Source organism: Danio rerio, chromosome 2, assembly GCF_049306965.1.
Source record: "Danio rerio strain Tuebingen ecotype United States chromosome 2, GRCz12tu, whole genome shotgun sequence".
Lineage (NCBI taxonomy): Eukaryota > Metazoa > Chordata > Actinopteri > Cypriniformes > Danionidae > Danio > Danio rerio.
Genome location: NC_133177.1, coordinates 17602076 through 17627194, shown reverse-complemented (window position 1 = coordinate 17627194; position 25119 = coordinate 17602076). Strand labels below are relative to the sequence as shown.

Below are 25119 nucleotides of genomic sequence, written 5' to 3'. Positions count from 1 at the left end.
ACTTTTATAGCAAAGAATAACTCCTTTTCCTGGTCTTTAAAGTAAAATCTACACATAAATTAGACTGAGAAAAACTTTCATTTAAGGTGCATACCAGACCTGCACATTCGCATGCTCAGAGTCGTGGCTGGGCGCCGACTTGCGGCACCGGTATGTGTACCCCGATAAAAACCCATGTTTAGAATTCTGAAATTCATGGTGCTGCGCATCGCCGAGCGGTGTTTCTGGTGTGTGACCCCCTTTTGTTTCATGTTTTGCCCTGCCTGTTTTGATTCTGGACTGTTCTTTGTTTTGTGATTGCTTGCCCCCTACCTCAACCTCTTCCCTGTTTGTTGGATTTACTAATTTTTTACCCTTTTTGCTCCTGTTTTGACCCCTACCTGCCTGAACATTCTTTTTATAATAAAGCTGCAAGTGGACATTTACCTTTGTTGCAACACCGTCATCAATACATATTCAAACACTTGATGGCATAATTACAATTATTTTATTGTTTTTTTAATGATGTGTAAAGGAATAAATTATATATATATATATATTTTTTTTTCATTTATAATTATTTTTTTTCTTCTAGAGAAAGTCTAATGTGTTTTAGTTTTGTTTGAACAAAGCAGCTTTTACTTTTCAAAGCAATTTTAATAGACTTTAAAGCCCCCTTAAAATTTTTTGATTGGCTACAGAAACTATAACTAGGATTCATAAATTATATACAATTATGTATATAATGGCTTACAAACTGGGTAAAGTGTAATTTTTTTTTAAATATGCAAACATAATTAATAATACTGATGATAATCAAAAATAATTTGATGTATATAAAATTGTATGATTTTTTTTTTTTATGACCTATATGGCTAGCAGCCTAACCTAAGCAAAAATGTAGCCAAATTGGCCAGTTATTAAAAAAAAAGTTTATTTTAAACCCTAATTACAATCATTTCAAAAGAAAGAAAATGCACTCACTGTTTGAAGAGGATGTTGTGCTGTGGACACATGCCCAGTGACTGTCGTATGGCGTCCATCTCTGTACGAATGTCTCTTCCATAAATGTAAGCTGTTCCAGAGGTGGGTGGAAATAGCCCAGTCAGAATGGACCTACAAGAGTAGACGTGTATATATGAATTACACAAAATACACTAAATTCATGCTTCCATTTCATAGATAAAAAGACAGTCCTAACGCACAAGGTGGTGGTCTTTCCTGCCCCATTGTGACCCAGGAAAGAAGTGATCTGGCTCTCATAGAAGTTCATATTGAGACAGTCCACAGCAGGTCTGGAATATCGATTATACATCTTCACCAAATCCTGTACTGACACTCCTATTAACAGACTCTCCGGCTCAGGCTCAAAGAATGGATTTTCTGTAGGAAAACATACAGAACAGACACTGAAGAAGACAAACAGCTGCCAAAATAACAGGGTCAGGTACACATACCGGTCCTGAAACTCACCAGAAATATTAAACACTTCTTAGACTTTCTACAACCTGACAAGTGCAGAATCAGCATTTTCAATCCATCTATATTTCCAACTTTAAAGCAGCGATTGTTATTTTTTTCGTGTTGTTATCCAGTTCCTAGAGAAATTGAATTTTAAATGAGCTAACAGAGTGGCTTTTTTTTTCTATATATAGAATAATATATACTAACAGTCAGATTTATTAGCCCCTCTTTGATTTTATTTTTCTTTTTTTAAATATTTCTCAAATTATGTTTAACAAAGCAAAAAAACTTTCACAGTATGTCTGATAATATTTTTTTTTCTTCTGGAGAAAGTCTTATTTGTTTTCTTTCGGCAAGAATAAAAGCCGTTTTTATTTTTTTTTTTTAAAACCATATTAAGGTCAAAATTATTAGTCCCTTTAGGCTATATTTTTTTCTATAGTCTACAGAACAAACTATTATGTTTAGAAATGTGTTGAAAAAATTCTGTTAAACAGAAATTGGGGAAAAAATAAACAGGGGGGCTAATAATTTAGGAGGCTCATAATTCCGACTATAAATATATATATATATATATATATATATATATATATATATATATATATATATATATATATATATATATATATATATATATATATATATATAATAAAGTCATTTCATTCAGATAGATTGGGAAAGGGGTTTTAGAATAGTTATTACAACCTAACAGACCCATCTTGCTCATAATTTCTGTTTGTTGTCAAAACTGACAGTTGAACCCCACGCTACGCTTCGCCCATTACCTCAAAATCACATAATCCAATAATTTAACTGAAAACAAACAAGAAGTGCATTTTTAGATTTCAATTAAAGATTAGAAGGGCAAACTTTTTTTTTTTTTACTGACATGCACAGTTCCACAAAACTGGAAATGTAAGTTAACAAAGTCATATGACTAGTTTTGATTTTTTGGATACTTTAATAATAGCTTAAACACCACACATTTTAGAGAGCCTTACACTAACTATATTTGCATATTAATTACCCTCCACAGTTAAAGCAATAACAACAGCAATAGCTGATATTGACTCAGTACTTTAATTTACCTAAAAAAAAAAATCATATTTCAGGATGTTGAAAACGAGGACAACTTTAAAACGTTTGTTTATGTCTGAATGTGGGGTAAAATTATTAAATAATCTGAAAGAGATTTTAAAACAGTGTGTGGATAGTAATACATTTAAAAAGTTGTAGAAAAATATGTTATTAAAGGAATATGTTAATGAAAAGAGGTGATTGTAGAAATGTCCATTAGTGGCTGTGTACAAATGGAGAATTAAATATACTATATCATATGTAAAAGATGTAAAAAGGATTAAGTGATGTAGTGGAAAGAATGTTAATGATAATGGGGTGGGGAAAATAATGACCTTGTGCTTTATCCATTTAAATACATTTGTCATTTTAAGTGCATATGGATAAGTAAATATTTTTACTGATTTTGATAAAATGTATTTTGTTTAAAGAATTGCTTTAAATGTATGATATTCTGTTCGAAAAAAAATAAAATATTCAAATATTTGATACACTAAATTGACACACTTAACACAATTTATTTTAACCTAAATGTATTGCTATTAACAAACTATTAAATAAGAATATCAGCTAAAAATGCTCATTTGCTGCTTTATTATTAGTCAGTAAGGTAGTATGTGGGTTTGGGTATTGGGTAGGATTAAAAATGTAGACAAAGATCATACTTTACGAGCAGTCATAATAAAGTAATGATTAATAAACAGTTAATATCTTAATAATTAGCAGGTAATAAGCCAGTATTTAATAGTGTGAATTTGTACTTAAACTAAAGTGTTACAGCGAAATACAACTTTAATTCTGCTTAAAATTTTTACAAAAAGTATTCTAAACTAAATACATGAACAACATACATCCTTACCACAGTACCACTGCTGGATCTCCTCCTGCTGAATCTCCTCCTGCATTTTCAACTGCTCCTCTCGCTCTCTCTCTTTCTCCATCCTCTCTCGTTTCTCCTTGTGTTTGCAGTGTTTGCTGTTGCGGGATCCGTTGCACTCCCTGTGCTCTGGTGAAAGACCACCATACTCCACATCCTCCTGCTTCTCCACATGATTTTCCAAAGGCTTTTCTGGGACTGCAGAGAAATGAACGTTTTGTCACAAAATTAACTTCTGGCAGATCTAGTTCAAACCTATATTTGATGTTGCAAACTTGATGTTCAGAGCTAAAATATTCATTTATACCAGCATTTGAAGTCTCTGAGGGTGGTGATGGCTTCAGCCAGTACGAGGACTGCAGGGGGAAATAAAATGGCCGACCAATACCATACTGACCTGAAAATTTAAATAAATACACCTTCAAAATCACATTGTCTCTTAGGCTCTAACATTGAAATTAGTAGGTTTTTTTTTTTTTTTTTTTTTGCTTGTTTTTTTTTTTTTTTGTTTTTTGTTTTTTGTGTTGGTTTTAGTTACTATTTTATTTAAATTTCAAGACTTGATCTTAGAAAAAGAAAAGAATTATGATCTTCTCAAGTAAATAATATGTGATTACAGTCATGTCTTAGTGGTGATTAGTAACGTTCATGCAAATGTATGTATAATACTACAAAAGCAAAACAATTAAAAATATATCAGACAACAACAAAATAAATACAAAATATTTAAATGTATTTTAGAATTTGAAAATAAATATTTTGTGAAGATATATCATACATTTCAAAGGAAAAGTAATCTTATAAGCATTAAGAAAAAAAACTGAGAATGAAAGAGTATCTAAGGACATAAGTGGAAATTGTCTTTTTTATAATAATTCTAATTGTTTTTTAAAGTTTGCATTCTATCCTTAAATTTTGAGTCAATAATCATAAACCTTTTATATTGAATATAGGTCAGAATTTGAGTCATTTTCTCTTAGGTTAGCTTTTGAAAGCACACACACATACACACATCTGCACTGGTCACTTTATGCAATATTGGACTACCCCTCTATATATCATGACACTGTCACTTTCGCATAATTCTCATGTTTACAAGCCTTTTTGCTCTTTATACTGTTTTATATCTGCACAACTTTGGTTTGCACTCATTGCCATACGCCCTTAATTGTCATGTTTGTATTGTATTGTATTTTATTGTATTGTATTGTATTGTATTGTATTGTATTGTATTGTACTGTTCACAAATTTTTATTGTTTCTTCTTTATTCTTTAGACTACATTTCATGTATATATTTAGATTACATATAATGTATATATTTAGACTACATTTTAGGTATATATTTAGATTACATATTATGTATAATTGTATTTATTGTAAATTCTTTCTTAAAACTCTACTTTTTGTATTAACATTATATTGTAGGCACCTAGGGTCTGAGAGTAACGTAATTTCAATTCTCTATATGTCCTGTACATGTGGTTGAATTGACAATTAAGCTGACTTTGACTTTGACTTTATTTGGAAGTAGCACATTTGAAGGAAACTGACCTGGAAAGACGTTGTCAAGATACCAAGCCAAAACACCATAAAGAACTGCATCCAGTAGCATCATGCGAATGGAAGTGAAGAAGGAGTACTCGTCCCCCTCTAGAGGACTTGTGCCAATATTGTCCCACTGCAGACCCAGGCCTTGCTCCTCATAGCGGGATAGATACTCTGTCCCAAACCCAAAGGCCACTGGAGACAGAAGGCTCTGGGGCAAAGGGGATCATTTCACAAAATATTACCAAAATGCACATACCATTGGTCACGGAATGACAAAATAGCTAAAAAATAGTCCCTATAAATAAATTTTATTTACATTTTCTGAGCCCCCCAGTTGAGAATGAATCACACAGAAAAGTGGTGGAACATTCAAAGGTACTGAGCACCACAACATTAATATTTTTAGTATTAAGTAAAGGAATAGTTTTCCCATACAAATTAAAATGTACACATTATTTACTTACCCTTCAATTTTTCCAAACATGATTGAATTTATCTCTTTTGTTGAACACAAAACAAGATATTTTGAAGAAAGCTGGAAACCTGTAACTATTCACTTCCATAATACTGTATCTGTTTTTTGTCAATAGTTAAGGTATCCAGCTTCATTTAAAATGTCTGCATTTGTGTTCAACAGAAGAAAGAAACTTCGGAAATAAGAAATAAGGTTTGGAACCAGTGACAGGTGATTAAATGATGACAGAATGATCTTTTTTGGGTGAACTGTCCCTTTAACCAATCAAAAAATTGATAAAAATAGTACTTTATTTATTTGAGAAAATCTCTGACTAGTGCATCTTACACTGGGCAGTTAATGGGTTATATGCACAGCTAGTGTTTTTCAGCCAATGATGAACTTCTGGAGAAAGCTTTGTCTGACCATTTGAAATTTCAAAAAGTTCCTTTCACAGCCTCTATGTTGTAATGCAATTCAAATATAATGAGTTAAATAGATTTAAGCATCCATTTGATTGTTAAATCGTAAAAAGAGACGTAAGACTGTTAAACGCAGGTGCTGTCATTAGCCACAGGCAAACGCAGAAATTCAATTTACAAGTTAAAATTAATTTCCATATTTTAAAGACATGGCATGGAAAAATATAATTTAATGCAGTGCTTCTTGTTTGCTCTGATACCACTTTATAATGTATCTCATCCAGGCAGTGAAGATTGCTGTTTTATAAAGAAATCTGACAGCATCTGCCATCTTAAACGTGGCGATTTTGTATTGGATGATAATGCACCGAAAGCCCTTTGGCTGGCTGACTGAAATTAAAAGTCTGTGTGCACATACTCCATTATGTATTTCAGGGGTGGCCAATCTTGTTCCTGGAGAAACACCTTCCTGCAGATTTCATTCGCTACCTATATCAAACACACCTGAACCAATTAATTAGGACCTGAACACAACGTGATAAATACAGGCAGGTGTGTTTGATATGGGTTGCAACTGAAATCTGCAGGAAGGTGGCTCTCCAGAAACAGGGTTGGCCACCACTGATGTAGTTTATTAAAGTACTGATGCTAAAAGAGGATATGTGTTGACGCAATCTATTAACAAATCAAGTGTTAATCTAATATTTTTGTACATCTGTTGATTTCATGCTAAAGTATGCTAAATTGCCTGAATATGTATCTTCAAATGCTTTGGTATGTAACCCATGTGCAAATCTTATAAGTGGTCATTTTATGTATTATATAGTTAAAATCAAAATTATTAGCCCCCCTTTGAATTTCTTTTTTTCTTTTTTAAATATTTCCCAAATGATTAACAGAGCAAGGAAATTTTCACAGTATGTCTGATAATATTTTTTTCTTCTGGAGAAAGTCTTATTTGTTTTAATTCGGTAAGGAGAAAAAGCAGTTTTTAATTATTAAAGAACAATTTTAAGTTCAAAATGATTAGCCCCTTTAAGCTATATATTATTTTTCATAGTCTACAGAACAAACCATCAAAACCAAGCCTTTAAATGTCACTTTAAGCTGTATAGAAGTGTCTTGAAAAATATCTAGTAAAATATTATGTACTGCAATCATGCCAAAGATAAAATAAATCAGTTATTAGAAATGAGTTATTAAAACTATTATGCTTAGAAAAGTGTTGAGAAAATCTCTACGTTAAAAAAATAAAAAAATAAACAGTGGGGTGAATAATTCAGGGGGGCTAATAATTCTGGCTTCAACTGTATATGGCAATTTCTGCTGCATATATGACATATATATCGCATTTCATCCAGGCCCATAGCCAGTGGTGATTCGGGTGGTTCGAAAGACCCACCCCTTACTGACAAAGGTCCAGAATTTGTCCCATTTTTTTTCCTATTTTGCATCTATGCCATATTAAATTGTCTAAAATAACAATGAAAAAAAAAAAATTGAAGAAGGCTTTAGGACCAATCTTGTGTTGGCTGCTGGTATTTCAAATTCTGACTGAAGAAATTTAAATGTGCTGGCCGGTTTGTTATATGCCTAATAAATGACAATAGGCTAGTTTTTAATTTAAAACTTTAACAGATTTCTATTTTTTTCCTAAGGATATATGATTTAATATATTTGTTTTAAAAGTATTGTTTTTATATTTCTTTATTAAATATTTAGGAAACGTTTTTAGTACATCAAAAAGTGTGATTATGATGACCACCCAACAAGCTAATCTAACAATAAAATTGCATTAAATGCAGTATTTAAACTTCATAATTATATTAAAAAAAAACAAGGTTAATAACTGCAAAAAGGTCCACTATTTGAGAAAAAAAGAACCACCACTTTTACCCGGCTGCCTATGGGCCTGCCATACTGTATATGTGAAATCCCAACATGTAGCATATATGTCATTTGCATATATTGCTAGATATCAGATTTTTATATGAGAATAATGTTAATGATATTGTAAAATAAAAATATGTAAATAAAACAAAATGCATGCTGTTTTCACCTGCAAGGCATCCGTTATTTCTGCTTGACATTATTCACATACGTCCACAACCTTAACACTTGGTACTGTATATGCATAGAAACAGCACAGTAGACTCACCACAGCTAACTTCATGTCCTTGGTAATGCGATCCTGCCAGGCGAAGCAGAAGATGTGAGGGAGGTAAAGGGTGAAGTAAATAATGCCGCTACAAGCAGCAGCCAAGTTGGCCTTATTGAAGAAAACACTCATCAGAAAGCACTGCATGATAGTGGCCACGGTGAATGTGAGGAGGAACAGGAACAGAATGATCGGATTGCTGTAATTGAGCACTTTTCCAGCCTGAGAACAAAAAATTATATATTGCTAGGGATTATGAAGAAAGGACTCAGTTATAATATAATTATAGTATACACAATAAGTATAGTATAGTATAGTATAGTATAGTATAGTATAGTATAGTATAGCATAAAAAAAGCCTAAATACAACAAAAATGCAGCATGTAGGTCCTCCATATTCCAAATAACAAGTTCTAGAGAAAAAAAATATCTATATGCATGCACTAACATCATGCCTCCAGCAGAGGTCACAATACAACAAATCTCAGAAAGACTTAGAGGGACTGAGCTAAACAGACAAGACACATCAATCATCAGATTCGTTCCTCACCATGACAATGCCAGTCAGCAGAGCAGTGCTGGCGGTCATCATAATGAAACTGTCAATGAACCATGTGTACCAGATGACTCCATTAGAGACGCCCATGGCCTTCAGAGTCTCCTTCAGCCTCATCTCCTTCTCCAGGACAATGCTCTTCACAACCATGGACACTGAGTAGATCCAGGCCAGCACCATGAAGATGGGGAAACAGCGGTTTAGGGTCAGCATGAACCTTGATATGGGACAAAACAAACAGTATACAGTAAACACTGGGGCACTTGCATTGTTTAAGTGAGAACTTTTGATTTGATATAATGAATGGATTCAAACACTCATTGACCACTACATTAGGTAAACTTATTGAACTGTTAGGTAAACTTATTGAACTGTTAGGTAAACTTATTGAACTGTTAATGCCTAATATCCAATGAGAGAATATTCAATGAGAGAATCACATGGCAGCCACTCAATGTATTTAGGAATGTAGATGTGGTCAAGATACTCTACTGAATTTCAAACATCCATCAAAATGGGCAGGAAATGTGATTTAGGGGACTGAACTCAGTATGGTTGTTGGTGCCAGATGAACTGGTTTGAGTATTTCCAGCCCAAGCTTATTGGAAATATGTACCTTAGCCTACATTTTTGTGAAACCTGAACATTGTTCCAGGTACGTTTTCTTGCACATTTCAAATGATATATCCAGTAGAGGGCACTGTCTTTGTTTTTTTATTAATCTGAAATACATTACTTTGGACAGCAGTTTTCAATCCTGAATGGGGGTGTATGGTTGTTTCCCAGTGCTGGGTTGCAGCTGGAAGGGCATCTACTGCATAAAACATGTGCTAGATAAGTTAGCGGTTCATTCCGTTGTGGCGACCCCTGATTAATAAAGGGACTAAGCCGAAAAGAAAATGAATGAATGAATGAATATTTTCAAGACTGTTATGGCTACGAACTATACTCTCATTCTGGCGTAATAATAGAGGAACTTTTCTGCTGTACCATAACTGCACCAGGCACAATAACATTATGCAGCGCTGTTCCCTAGTTTACTAGCTGGGGACTATTTTTAGGTGCTGTGCAATATTATAGCTCACTGGCCCTAAACCTAACCAATAGTGTTTTTTTTTTTTTTAAAGCAAGCATAAAAGAAAAGTCTGCTGTGACTACATAGTGTTACCTTGATTTTACCTTTCTTTTTGATTTTGCATTCCTCACTGTACTCCAACCCAAATAATCTGCATCACAAGTGCAAACACTGTACAAAGTGAGCTACTGAGACATTATTACACTAGAAAAGTTGCCCATATGTAAATAGAAAGGTATTTATTTGGTGTTGTGGAAATAGCTGCACAAATATAACCCTTTATTTGCCGATAATGTATCTTTGTAAATATCATCAGTGTGAAATAGAACAAAAGTTTTTGACATCATACTGCTCAAAAGTGTTCAATTTACCCCACTCAAAAAAATCAACTAGGCATGTATTGGATTTACAAAATAAAAATTTGTTAGATTGAAAAGAACAAATCAAGTTTACGTATGTTAAAAGATTAATTCATGTTATTTGAAACTGAATCAAGAAATAATCAAATGAATTTGATCAGAACATGTTGAGACTGAGATGCTTCAAATCGACAACTCTCACTCTGGAGAGTCACTTCGCGCATATCAGTAGGTGGCGGTAGTGCGTTTGGATGTCACCATACGAAAACAAGAAGAAGAAGTATAAGCGCGTGTTTCCGGCACAGTTTGGGAATTGGTTTCCCAAGAGCTTGAATGTTATGCATGTTATGTTGTTGGCTATAGGTTTCCTATACATTTTATACTTTTACATTTTGAATAGGAGTACCAAAGTGAAGAAAGCTGTTTAAACTCAATTGGTAAAAACAATTATGTTAACGTCCTACAGGTATTGCTTGGGGATCAGTTTTCTTAAGAGCCAAGGTTATTTTGTTGGCTAAATGTTTCTTATACATTTTATAATACATATTACAATTTTGGATATTATATAACATTTTGTATCAGAATATTAAAGAAGAAATTTGTTTAAATGTGATTGGTGCCTGCTAAAGGCTACAATAAAAGAAATATATATATATATAAACATGTTTTCTGTCCTTTTTGTGTTGAATTACTTAATTTTAAATCTTGCTTCATAGTATTGTCATTTAAAAAATGTAATTTAAACAACAATATTGAACAAGAAATTTACTAGCTGATTTAACAAGACATCATTTTGTTACAGTAAAGCTTTAGTGTTACATTGAGTAAATTAGAATCATTTTAATTAGAATAACACAATACAAACATTTTGAGTCAATTAGTTGCAAAAAAGTTAGACTGACATATTGAAACCATGTTTTATCTACAAATGTGCTTTGTGTTCATACAACATGTTCAAAGCAGTTCAGGTTTATTTGATTGGATTAGATGCATAAAGGGTGCCACGATGAAATCATGTTCATTCAACAATTTTTTTCTTTTTTTTGAGTGCAATTACAGTTGGCTAAAGCACTTATTTCCAGTGAGCCTGTGTTGCATATTTTAGAAACTGCTAATCTACTTGGGAAAGTGACCATCTCTCAGTTTACAGAAAAGGGCCTAATATGTAGTGAGAAGCAGTTCTGTGGGTTAAAATGTCTTGTTAATGCCAGAGGTCAGATGAGATTGATCAGACTTGTTCAAGCTGATAAAAAGCAACATTAACTTGAATAACCACTCAGGCCTGCATGCAGAAAAGCATATTTGAATGCACATCAAACTTGAAGCAGATGAGCAACACCAGCAGAAGAGCACACCACTCCTGTCAGCTAAGAATAAGGAAACTGAGGCTACAAGTCACTCAGGCTCACTAAAATTGAGAGAATTGAAGACTGGATGTATATGGTCCACAAGCAAGAGCATGAAAGGAATTAAGGCATTTCTTAAGGCAAGATGATGGTATTAGTCCTGCTTGACCACATAATTCCAGCCACCACTCACATGTCATCCACGTAGCAGGGGTAGGGCATCTGCTGCAGGTAAACACCTAAGGGCCAGTCATGACCTGTGTGTAATTTAAGGATCCCGTGTTCAATCAAGTCCTGCAGGTAGGCAAAACCTCCCCAGATATAGCGATGGTCCTCCACAGGGTCTGCCCGTGGGCCAGGGTCCCAGTATCTAAGACAAAGCAGACTTTTGTTTAAACATGCATTCAGTAGTTGGGTGAAAATGAAACGTGTTTTACAAAAGGAATACTTTTTGAGCACCAATTCAACATTTTGGAATGTTTCTGAAAGATCATGAGCTCATGTTGGTACTTGGTAATATTACGGAACAATAAAGAACAAAAAATATATTGAAAAATATCACAAACCTTTTAATAGCAGTGTTTAATCTTTCATTGTTTTATTTCATCCAATTACAGTTAAATACAATATTGAAGGGTTAGTTCACACAAAAAAGAAAACATTTTGTCGTAATTTACTTGCCTTTCATTGTTCCAAACCTATTTTTTTCCAAAGATACTTGGAAGAATGTTGGAAACCTGTAACTATTGATTTTGAACATTAACTTTTTAAAAACAAATGTCTCTTGCAATCAAAATAAAACAAAACTAGTAGTGGAAAACCACGGTTCAGAACTACTTTCAGGATGAGCAAGTTTTGAATTGAATTTTTGGGTGAACTATCCCTTTATGTGTTATAAAATGGAGGCCATTTATTAAGTCATAGACTATTCTAAATATTTTTGTGTGTATAAACTCTTGTCTTTTGGGCAGCTTTGAAATCAAAATACTTCAAACCAGGGCTGCATTATATTGGAAAATTACACGTTGAGATATAAATACAATTTCACTAGATGAGTTGAATAAATGTTTGTAAAGAATCTTTAATTTTAGATTGATTGGGAAATTCTTTAGGGGAATAAATACAACAAATACAAAATACAATAAATTTTCCGAAGAGTCGAAATGTGTTTAGGTATACAGTAATTGAATAATCAAATGCAAAATAATACTGCATAGTCTTTGTTTTATAAACAATTCTATAAAATTTATTATTAATTTTTCAAAGTTACAAATGATACATTTTCTAATGCTTCAATGCTTTTAAAACCCTCACATAGTCACAGGCCTCAAAAAACACTTGCAAAACTCAGAATTGCATATACTCGCGATGTGACTATTGCGATTGATCACGTTGCGATATCAATGCTGGAACAATTATTGTGGAGCCCTACTTCATAATATTCAAATTCTAAAAAAAAAACTTTGGGAAGATGTCTATAAAGTTCAAAGCTACTTTAGGCCACTAAATGTGCATTTTCATGTTCTTTCAGATGGACCAGTGAGATATATGATTGCTCTAGAAACACAAGAGAATCTTGGGGGGTGTTAAAGGGTTTACATGATATGCATAGTTGCGTAGACATGCATAGTTACATAGACATGCATAGTTACATGACTTCCTAGATTGCTGTATCCTCTAAAGAAATGCAAAGCCAAGAATGATTTTTATTTTTACTTAACTCTAACGGTCCAGAAGTTTTGCAGTATTAAAAGCCTGGAACTGTTTTACATAATTCATACCATAACAAATCACATTTAAAACAATTCCAAATGTTTTAAACCAGAGTGCCAAAAAATACCACAATTTGTTATTCAATTCACATGGTTTGTTTGTGGTTGCAGCACTTTGCATTATGCCCACATGATGAAAACAGAATGAGCCCACAGACCCACAGTGTCATTGTACACTCAGCTCAGTGTCTTGTTCTGTTAAAGAGAGAAGCTTGCAGTGAGATCTGACTAGACGAGCACCTGTGGGCATATTTTGTGCTCAAGAGAGACTCTGTAATCACTGGTGTCACTTTGCAATTCACAGCACACTGGATTTAGAACGGGTGATTGTGCTCCCACTCTTTCTCTTTCTTTAACAATGGTGTGTTGCACAGTAACACTTTGCCTAAACAATTCCTAGAAGAGAAAAAAATTTACCCATACTCTTCCAACCCAATAAATTTTATTTTCTGAATTAAACCTTTGAAAAAGTACTTTGAAAAAATAGCCATACATTATGTGGACAATCTAAATTGAATGTTAACGCAATGCCCATTCAAGACTAATAACATCTGATTATACTTTAGACTCAGTTTAAATGTATTTGATATTCTTAAAGCTCTCAAAATCTCACTATAGTCCAAATTAAAAGATGTTATTGATGCAAGATGGCAACAGCCATACTTAGGACATTTTGGCTTGATTTTGGAACATTAGAAAAAAGTAGAGATTCACTTGATTCAACTTGTTTTTACAATTTAGTGATAACCTCTCACCTGTCTTTGATTTTGTTGGTACGTTCCACTGCATCAATGTCCATTCGGATCTTGAACTTGACATGTCGGGGTAGTTCTATGGTCCAGGGGTACATGTCCATGAAAACCAGACCGGCCCAGAACTTATTCTCCCCTAGCAGGTGCAGAGCTTGATGGGTCATCAGATTCTCATCCATGTGACCCACAAACTTATCCAGACTTATACACTGAAAAGACATAAAAAGTAGAAAGGTATACAAATCTGTTTAGTTTTTAATCTTGTTGTCTTCAGTAAATTGTTGTTCTACTTCAGAATGAATATGCTGTAGTTCACTTGAAGCTCTTGAATGAGTGTTTATTTTAGAATGAACCTGTTGAGTAATGGAGTGTTTCACTCAAATTAATCAGTTTTCTGAATGAATTCTTTAAGTGAATGATTGTTTTGATCCTGAATGAGTCAATAGTCCCTTCCACACAGTGATACCAGTTAATATTCTTGAAAATTACCCGAACGACTTTAACGGTAAATTCAAAAAAGTGAGCACTTCATCATAATAATAATACTTTTTTACACCGTTGACATCAAGAAGGAACATAGAGACGTTACCTGACTAACATCTAGCAGCTAAATGTGTCTGAAAAAATAGTAGATGTCTTACGTCAGCACAGTCTAATCATGAAAGTGCTCTTTCCAGCAATTTTCCTTCTGCATTCACACAGATCAACATTGCAGCGAATTACCAGTAATGTTATAACTTTTCTTTGAGGACAATTGCCAGACCGAATTTACCGCTATTTTCAAAAAGGGCCTGTTAACAGATTAAACTTTTCCAGAATATTGCCGGTAAGTTTCTGGAAAGGTCTGTATGTGTGAAAGGGGCTAATGTCACCTTTTCAGTTCACTTTAATGGTGTGCCAGTTTCGAAAACAATAATTCATTCGTTCATTTGTTCATTCATTTACACTACCTGACAAAAGTTCCAAGTTTTAGGAACAACTAATAAAATCTTGACTTCAAGCTGATCACTTGGTATAAGAAGTGGCTTATATGAAAGGCAAAGGCTTCTAGATTACACTTATTTTACCAAAATAAAATATGATTATGTCTTGTTTTTTAATTATTTAATTAGGACAGTAAGGTCTGACTGTGCTTTGACAAAAGTCTTGTCGCTTAAAAGAAATAATGTACAGTATAGAATATAAAGTCATGGCGCAGTGGAAAAAGAATGAATATTGTGTATGACTCCCATGAGCTTGGAGGACTGCATCCATACATCTCTGCAATGACTCAAATAACTTATTAATAAAGTCATCTGGAATGACAAAGAAAGTGTTCTTGCCAGACTCCCAAACTTAATCAAGATTTTGTGGGTTCATCTTCAATGCCTCCTTCTTCTTCTTACTCCAGACATGCTCAATATTGTCCATGTCTGGTGACTGGGCTGGCCAATCCTGGAGCACCTTGACCTTCTTTGCTTTCAGGAACTTTGATGTGGAGGCTGAAGTATGAGAAAGAGCGCTATCCTGCTGAAAATTTGCCCTCTCCTGTGGTTTGTAATGTAATGGGCAGCACCTCAGGCTGTTGATGTTGCCATTCACTTTGCAGATCTCTCGCACACCTCTATACTAAACATACTGTAACCCCAAACTATGATTTTTCTTTCACCAAACTTGACTGATTTCTTTGAGAATCTTGTTTCCATGCAGGTTCCAGTAGGTCTTCCGCAATATTTGTGATGATTGGGAGGCAGTTCAACAGACGATTCTTTGGAAAAATCTACCTTCTGCCACTTTTACAAATGATCGACTAGAAGTCAAGTTATTATTTGTTGCTCTTACAACTGGAATCAATGACAAGACTTTTGTCAGGCAGTTTGTTCATTCATTTAATGACCTAGACTATGCTCACATCATGATAATGTCATAGCACAAAGGTGGCCAATAGAAAATGACCAGAGATTGAAAAAAGGAAATTGTCTATGACGTCGCTCTTTAAACAAATGTTTTTTATCAGTAATCAGTGATCATTGAAATCTTTCATGCAGATCTCCACCTATGCTCCCACAACATTTACTAACTGAATAAGGGTCTAGATTAGTGACAGAATCAACGATATAGGGGCAAATTCAAACATAGCTTTTATTTCGCTCTTGAATGAACAAGCTGTTCTTGAATGAATCGATTCACTTGTCACCACGTACTGGTTTAATAATGTAACTGCAGAAAGAGTCGCTGTAAAGTCCCCATCACTACTGCCTAGAGAGACATGTCTACGGCATGCAAGCACAAAAACCTATCCAACTCGAAGAACATATCTTATAATGTTGTATAAAATGTGCATATCGGAATCTAAGTGTGTCAGGTTTGCAGCGGCCAAAGCAGTTTTCTCCATGTTGCAGGCCTCTTGTTCTCAAAGCTCTCCAATGACATGGGAAAATCACAGAATCTGTGTTGGCCCTTCATCGGAGGATTGCTGTACAATAGCTGAGTGAACGGCTCCCTCTCACATCACATGCCACAGCAATAGAGCCGAGGGGCCTCCTACTTCATGTGCACCATATCTAATGGAGTCATTCACAGTAATGTACAATCACACCAGAGGTCCTGAACAAACAACTGAATGGAAAGATTCAATGGGACCCCCTGCTGTACTCACATGTTCTCAACACATTTTAATTGAAAAACACAACATTCACATTCACAGGCGCTCAGCTTGAGACCACAGCTTCGAAAAACCCACAAAAAAATGCAGAGATTTAACTTATGTATTTTAGTGGTATACTTTTCAAGCTAACATTTGAGCTAAGCGGAATGCTGACAGCTATAACTAATAGGCTAAAAAGTTTGTTTGTAAAGCGGGAAAGCTCGTTGTTAGGACGGAGACAAAAGGAGGCTGGGTAGCTCTATGATAGCCCTCTCCCACCATCACCGTCCCACTCGAATCAATTTGCGGGAAGAGGCCTCCGGCTTATGAACAGGGGTCGGTCATAGCTGGGGAGGTGAGGTAACAGAGTGATGCTGAGTGGTTTGCCCCTCTTGGTTCTCAATGAAGCCCTCCATCCACAAAAACAACACGGTGCTGGCAGAGGGTGGCTCTCCCACCCACTCCCTACTTAATCACAGCCGTACAATAGAGGGGCCTGCATGCTGTTGACAGCTTTGCTTGTTCTTTTCCCTTTCACCCATCTGGCCACGATGGGCTCTATATAGCTGTGCTAAGTGGTCATTCTTGTAGGGATGTGCTGAGAGAAATCAGCACTCTGCAGACTGAGAGCTGTGCTGCTCTCAGTTAAAGTGCCTTGTTCTGTCAAGTGAAGAACGCCTAGGCTTGGTTCAAGGGATATGCTCTGCATGCACTCTTAAACATAAAGGCGACATTATAAACCAAATGAAGGGTTTTGACATTCATGCCTTAGAAGAACATTTTTGGTTCTCCAATGAACCTCCAAGTGAAAAGTTCTTCAAAGAACTATTCTTAAATATTGTGAAGAACATTTTTTTTCTATTATGAATGACCTTTTTGTTCCATTGATGTTACAGGTTCTTTGTGAACATTCAATGACAATTTTCAAACCAATACCCTTTATTTTTAAGCATGTGCTGTGCTAGGTTCACTGTCCTTAGACATACTTTATTATTTACATTGAATTGATTTGCAGTTGTCCAATTAATAAATCATTCATTCATTCATTTTCTTTTCGGCTTAGTCCCTTTATTAATCAGTGGTCGCCACGGCGAATGCTCTTCCAGCTACTTAAAGTCACTGGGAAACACCCATACACTCTCATTCACATACATACACAACGGACAATTTAGCTTACCCAATTCCCCTATACCATGTCTTTGGACTTGTGAGAGAAACCTAAGCACCCAAAGGAAACCCACACGAACATGGGAAAAACACACAGAAATGCCAACGGACCTAGCCGAGGGTTGAACCTTCTTGCTGTAAGGTGACAGCGATACCAACTGTGCCACCGCACCACCTCAATTCATAAATCCTCTTCATAAATAACATGATCTCATGTCTAGCAAATACACACTTCAGAATCTCAGCAGAAGTACTGTTGTAAGACATTCTGTTACTTATAGTCTACTGTTTTTTTAAATATTATTAATTGGAAAAGACTATTTGATTCATAGACACTTTCCCCCATACTTTATAGAGGAGAAGGAGGAGATTTCAGATGCAGCGCTGGTTAGATGGTAGTAATCTGTCTCACTAATCAAATACAAAAACTCCCAGACCATTTGTTAGCGACTTAAGAGTCTTGTACCAGTGGAAACTATTTTTGATTTGATCACTAATATATTTTTTCTGGCATTTGAAATTTTTTGCAAATCTACATTTGCAAACTAGTCATGTTGTTGCCAGACTGGAACAAGAAAAGTTTAAATATGAATAATTATCCAAGAATTTGACTTACCTATGCTAGAGGGTGCCAGAACATTTAAGGTGAGTGTATAACGACAGGTGCTAGCCACCATATATACCATAACAGCTGCAGAGGGTTGTGAAGATACTTTAAATATTTTGCCTGTATGTGCTGTACATTTAACAGTACTAAATAGTATTCCTTATTGCTTTCACCACACATTCTACTTGTGATTATCATTCCTGAACAATTGTTTTCATTCCTTCTTTTTACAAATCACAGCGGTTGAAGCTTAGTTGAGGTGGCTGAAAGAATTATTTCAGGTCAATTTAAAACTCAAGCTCAGAACATACCAAGCCAAAATCAAAGAACTGGACAAGCCTTGAATCAGCTGCATTTGATCACATTTGGACCAAAAAGTTTTGTGTGAAAACACCAAACAAACAAAAGTCAACTGAAACAAGAATGTGCATTAGTGAGAGAGGATGAGGCTTTCCATACATACAGGTGGCAGTATCTGCATTGGCATTTCACAAAGAGAAACAGGAACTAATGCTGCATCCATACAAACCATAAAAAACACAGCAGCATTTATTCTTACCACAGAGGAATTGGCTAATAAAAATACTTCATAATCTGATAATCCATAACATTTTCAAATACTAAACAAATGTGGAAAAAATGGCAGCCAGCTTCTTTGGGTTCCCTCTTGACTTGTGTTGTTTGCTTAGCTTTGTCATTCCACATTCACACTCTGATTCGCAGGTGAACAGCCAATATGTCCAGACCTTAACCTAACCCTTAACCTTGTCTGAACCGGTGACTGCTCTCACCTCACTGTAGCGGTTAAACATCCGAATAGCCTGGTCAGCCAATCTGAAGACATCACTCCAGTCAAAGCTTGTCATGTTCATGAATCTCTCCCCCTCTGGGCCATTGTGCAGGAAGTTGAGGATGTCTTTGGTGGAGAACTCTGTTTCTCTAAGACGCCTGTCCAAAAAGTCCATCACTGTGGGGTTCCTAAGTGTGTCCTACAGTAAAGAGACAAAGTCAAAGATGGAGAAGAACAACACGCACTGCCAAAAAATACAATAAAATATCGCTTGCTCACCAAAACTGCGTTTGTATGATATAAAATACAGTAATTACTACAAAATGTTGTATATACAGTGCTCAGCATCACTGAGTACACCCCATTTTGAAAACGAAATTTTTATCAATTTCTCTGTGAATTTGGCAGTGTATTTTGGTGCATTTAAACTAAACAGATACATTTATTAAAACAATATTTTAGCCCCCATATATTTTCAGAAATTGTAAGATAATACAGTTAAATTGAAGAAAATATTGCAAAACAAATTACAACCTACAAAATTTTAACAAAATTTTTATTTTTTTCCCTCTTTTTTTAAATTTGTACTTATTATTTTTCTATAACATAAATTTGGCTGTACTAGTTTTCACACTGTTTTCGTAAGTTATGTTGTTAGATAAGCTCCAGATTCGGCTTCAGTACTGACTAATCTAATGTATATGCACAAATATAATATTGTATAGCTTCCTATTAAACATATGAATTTAAAAGATAGATTTGTGAGGGGTCTACTTATATATGCTGAGCACTGTATTATTCTTCAGGCTTCACATGATACTTAAAAAAAACACACTAAAATTCAGATTTGCTTCAAAAGAAATTTTATTATTAACAATATTAAAGATAGTCATGCTAATCATTTTTAGTGCGGTTGCCGCAATTGCTTTGTTTCTCTGCAGTTGGCTTGTCAGTGCTAAATCACTGTTGTTTTAATAAAAAATAAGATTATTTATTATTAAACATTGCGAGATGATGGTCGCGTGATTTTTAAAATAAGAGTATGTGTTGCGTGTTTATGGCTATTGATCTTTTCTACCAGCAACCGACCCATATTTAAACATCAAGTAGCCAACACTTTGATTACCTGACCAGCAGATTAACGGCAGGACCCCTGAATATGAAAAAATCGCACATAACAGGGTTTTATGCGTCCCCAATATGCAATGCCAAGCAAGAGACTCCATAAGGTAACGTTCACTGCACACACTTTGTGTAATGTGTGAAGTCGTGGAGACATTCCAGGATAACTAGTCCTTAAATGTCCTTGCTTAATCATGAGTAGATAAGGTCTGGATTTGCAGGGTTATCAACAATGTGTGTGTATTTTTGACTTGGAACAAAAAATCTTCTTTAAAAGATTTTTGTGTTCATCCTTGCTACAGGCCAAAAAACCCCACAAAAACAAACAAATAATCTTCACTGAAACCAAATCAATGAAGTATCCACAAATTAAAATACTCAAACTCGTATCGGTTTGTAAAAAAGTGGTATCAGTGCATCCCTAGTTTTTACTTACAGATCCCATATTTTATGACAAATAATAAGAAATTAAAAGCAATCAAAGAGATCAAACAGCAACTAAAAGAGGAGAGTAGATCAGGTATTCAAAAGACTGTTGGCACAATTTGACATGAATGGATATGCTGTGTGTGTGCATTTGTGTGTGTGTGTGAGATTTGTTACCCGTATCATGTTCATTTGGATGCTGTTTTGAAAGAAATCCCAGAGCTGTGGTCCCAGCTCTTCCCAGACCTTCCCTATTTTCTGCAACCTCTCAAGCTCCTCAAAAGTGGTGTTGGCCTGGAGAACACACACACACACACATATACTGCATATACAGATATATGAATTTGCTTGTTGTTAGTTGTAGAACAGTTCATGTCTGAGACTGATTGCATGTTGAAATCTTACACTCTTTATTATTTTTCTGACAGCCGGAGAGTCTGGAGTGTACAGGATCTTCCCCATCACAAGAGGCTTCACTGAGTTCCACACAATTTTGGTAATAGGGTTTGACTCCAGGTTCTGCATTAATGCATTACAGAATGGAGCTGAGAGCCACAGAGGGAGTGAAAGAGAAATACAACAACAAAAAGAGACAGTGAGAGAGGGTAATTAAAAAAATAGAGCAAGTGAAAATTCGAAGAAAACAAAAGCAAAAAAGAATGTTTATAAAAAGTAGAAAAAAATGTTTTTTCTTCTTGTTTTTAGTCTAAATCTAAAAAAAAAAAAAATTCTTAAATCAGGAAGTATTTTCTAGACAAGTAAAAAATATTGTTTTGCTTTCAGAAATACTCAAAGTTAGGGCCTACTCACACTATGCCATCCGTACCATGCCCAGGCCCGTTTCCCGGATCGTTTGAGAAGTGTGAGTGCGCTGAATCGGGCTCAAGCACGGTTCACTTGGCCGGCCCTGGCCCGGTTGGAAGAGGTGTGCCTGAGCCCGGTTCACTTGGGCTTTGGCGCGGTACGCTTGTGTGTAAGTGCAAAACGCGCCAAAGCCCGAAACTGAAAGCAAGACGTGACTTTTAAGGGACGTTCTCATTCCGGCAGCACGAGAGCTTTATGATTGTTTATGAGCGCCAAAAGTGGCGGATCTGTTCGGCGAAATATCTGACTCATAATAAAAACAGACGTGGCTCCAGTTGGTGTTGATAGTCCTGTCTCTACAGATTTGGTAAGTGTGTACGATCGGAGCCCTTTCTTTGTTCATTTAGATGGAAAAGTTAGTTCGTATCGTCAGCAATACTCTTTCAGTGTTTAAAGACAGACCTTAGTCAAAATGATTTCTAAGTTACTTAGTTTATGTTAATATCACTACAATGTTATGGACTGAAAGATCTACCGTAAATGCTGCTCTCCAAGTGTAAACATGTGAACACTGCAAGCAAACTATTACTGACAGTCGTGTTTAATTTTCGCCGCATTTTGAGACAGGATAATCAACACACACACGGCTTTCTGACCTACCGAGTGTATCTAAGTTATCGGGAAATGCAGAGGTTTTTTTCTCTTATACGACGTGCGGTATCAAACATTCCACCATCATTAAACATGGTCACTGTCTTTCTCCCTTGCGTGTGTGTGTGTTTGTTTTGCCTCTGTGAAAATCAGCACGTGCCCAAATAGAAATTCCCATTTTTATTCAAATCCTTCCCCTTTTCCCCTCCACGACACTCCCACCTAAACAGAGCTAGACACACCCACTTTCCTGACTATTTCCAAACTAGAGGTGTGAAAACACCCTGCTGAAACAGTGGGCTTTCATGGCCCTTTAAAGGGGATTATGCAAAAATCCTTTCATAAGGGGTATAAACACAATTGTGTCATTCTATTTTTAAAATCACACTTCATAAAAACAGTCTGCAGAAACACTTTTATTGATATTCTCTCTTAGTATATTTCATTGGAGAGGAAAAGCCACTTACATTGATCTCAATAACTACATTTACATGGACATCAGTAATCAAATTATTTGCCCTAATCTGACAATAGTTCCTTTCATGATCCCGTTGACTTTAACAGCAGTTTGGCACTTTCACTTTCATTCAGTAATATTTTATGCATGCGCCCTTGACAAACAAGATTTTGGATGTGAGTACGAACTGCTGGAGGAGTGTTGCTTTAATGGAATTTGATTCAACATGGTGTATGGGGAAAACTGCCTCGGTAGGTGCAGAGAATAGTCAAACAGCCATGTGTGTATAAACCATCCTAAATCAGAGTATTGTCTTAATCGTTTAAAATTCTTATTGGGGGTGGTTTATTTATGTCCATGTAAACCTACTCATTGACGCATAGGCATTTGTAGCTCCGCCCTCTTTTGAAAAGAAGGCTGAGAGCTCTCATCTGAATTTAAAGAGACAGTAACCAAAACAGCACAATTTACATCAAAACCTAAAATGGGTAGTTTCAAAAAGTTATAAAAACGATCTATGAGGTATTTTGAGCTGAAATTTCACACACACTCATCAGAGACTCATTTTACCTCTTTAAAAAAAGGCAATATTAGGCCCCCTTTAAAAAAAGGAAAAGAAAACAAAATGGCCAATGTAGGTAAAAGAATATTCTTTGATATAAAAATAATAGTTTGAAATGTAAGACTTTTTAAGACCATTAAGAACGATGTTTTAGACTTTACAGGGTTAAACATTAAGGATTTTTTTAATGGCCCGGTATTATTATGAGGATTCATATAATTGCCTTTTAGTTTTCTTTCCTTGATTAGGGAATTTAATGGGCAATTTGCTGTAAAAATATCTAACAGTTGTTGTGAATCGTATTTCCTTGCAATAAAGCATAATAAATAAATAAATAAATGTAAAAAATAAAGTTTTATTAAGATGTATTGTTGGTGATTGGATGGATGTTGGCCCAATTTAGTAGCTTTACTTGGACAAAGCAAAATTAAGACCTGTTTAAAATAATTTAAGACCCACAAGACCAAATTTCTAGTGAATTTCAGACATTTTAAGACCCAGCGGACACCCTGTTTACAAGAAAACTCTCTTAATTTTGACAGAAAACAAAACAATATTTGTGTAGTCTACAAAACTCTTCTTGATATTTAGATAAAAAGTGTGTGTGCCAAGACAAACTCAAGTGTGGCATGTTTAGCAGTTAGAATATGACAGATTAGATGCACTCACTTGCTGTTTTGTCATAGATGTAGCTGTCGTGTCCCCTGGAATTGTTGATGCCAAGGAAAGCTTTATAGTTGTTGTCCTCGTACCAGTTAAAGGAGAAGACGCGGGTACCCTCACCCTCAGGGTATCCACAAAACAGATCAGACACCTTGGAAATCAGCTGACTGAAGGAAGAGGGACCACCGGGCTGAAAGATGGAGTACAAGACCTGCATCAAGTCCTGGGCGCTGGGCCGATCTGCAAGCTGAGAGAAAAACACCATGTTAGTAATAGGGTCATACATTTAAAAATCAAATTGTCTTTGTTATGTACTGTACATATACTATAAGAGAGGCTACTCTGCAAAATAAAAATAAATAAATAATGCAAATTTTCGGAAATCAAAAGTATACCCCCTACTTTACAATATGAAAAGTAAAGTTCTCCCAAAGCAAACTGGCAGACTGAAGATTCAAAATTACCCTTTGATGGGAATCTCAGCTACTATCTGTTTTTCACATTTCGCAAGTTAATAATTTTTTGACTATTAAATTATTTAGGATGCCAGTTTTTCCAGTATATATTTTAATGATAGAGACAATTCCAAGTCTTTTGTTTTGTCGTGCTTTTGTCTTTCGAAGATGCAGGAAAGAAACATTCATTTAAACGTTAAACCATAATTTGAGATTATTAACAAATCTAGCATATTTGAATGTGATTGTACAATCATACAATAGATCAGAAATACTTTCTTAAGTTGATTTTTGATGTTGTTGTTATATTGATAGATTGCATAACCATTACTGTATTTCAAACAGAGCACATTATTTTTTGTGTTGTTTTCTTTGTCAATCAGATTCATCAGTAATCAGTATACATACATTTTCATTAACAGTTTCTGTATTTTTTGATTCACAAGTGTTTTCCGTTTATTCATGTTAAAAACTTAACTGCACAGGATACTGTACAAAGATACTTTTAATAACATTTTAGTAGTTTGAAATAATATAATTTATAAGAAATGATATATAGGGAAATAAGTCTGTAAAATATTAGTTCATGACAAGATTGTTGTACTGTAATAAACAATACCAATCCAGACAATACATCACAACTATTAAAAATGTTAATAAAAGTCACTTTTTCTAACTTTTCAGGATTAAAGGTTGTTGGAGGAAAGGTCCCTATTTCATAAAGCAAGTCAAATGCATATATAAATGAGGGAAAATATAAAATAAAAACCGTTAATTTACGGATATTTTTAACAGTGTAAATACTGGAAATTTTTGGTTCAAAAATATCATTATTTAAGTTTTTTGTTAATAAAATAGCCTGTAAGTAAATGATATACATTTAAGCTCTATACAGTTTAAACAGATTCACTGATCTGTAAGTCATCAAATTATTCAGAATACACAGCTT

At 34.9% G+C, this 25119-nt stretch overlaps 1 protein-coding gene across 2 annotated transcripts in view; it reads right to left on the bottom strand.

Moving 5' to 3' along the window:
- abca4b (ATP-binding cassette, sub-family A (ABC1), member 4b) overlaps nt 1-25119 on the bottom strand; it is a 91686-nt gene that overhangs the window by 32599 nt on the left and 33968 nt on the right. For both annotated transcript variants that reach the window (XM_021467019.3, XM_005163328.5), the window contains exons 9-21: nt 23722-23962; nt 20984-21123; nt 20756-20872; nt 19032-19229; nt 13844-14049; nt 11510-11686; nt 8531-8753; nt 7981-8202; nt 4950-5154; nt 3705-3794; nt 3380-3595; nt 1185-1362; nt 964-1095 (exon numbers count right to left, since the gene is read on the bottom strand). In XM_021467019.3, coding sequence (XP_021322694.1) covers nt 964-1095; nt 1185-1362; nt 3380-3595; nt 3705-3794; nt 4950-5154; nt 7981-8202; nt 8531-8753; nt 11510-11686; nt 13844-14049; nt 19032-19229; nt 20756-20872; nt 20984-21123; nt 23722-23962 — 2345 coding nt within the window. The remainder of the gene's footprint in view (nt 1-963; nt 1096-1184; nt 1363-3379; nt 3596-3704; nt 3795-4949; nt 5155-7980; nt 8203-8530; nt 8754-11509; nt 11687-13843; nt 14050-19031; nt 19230-20755; nt 20873-20983; nt 21124-23721; nt 23963-25119) is intronic.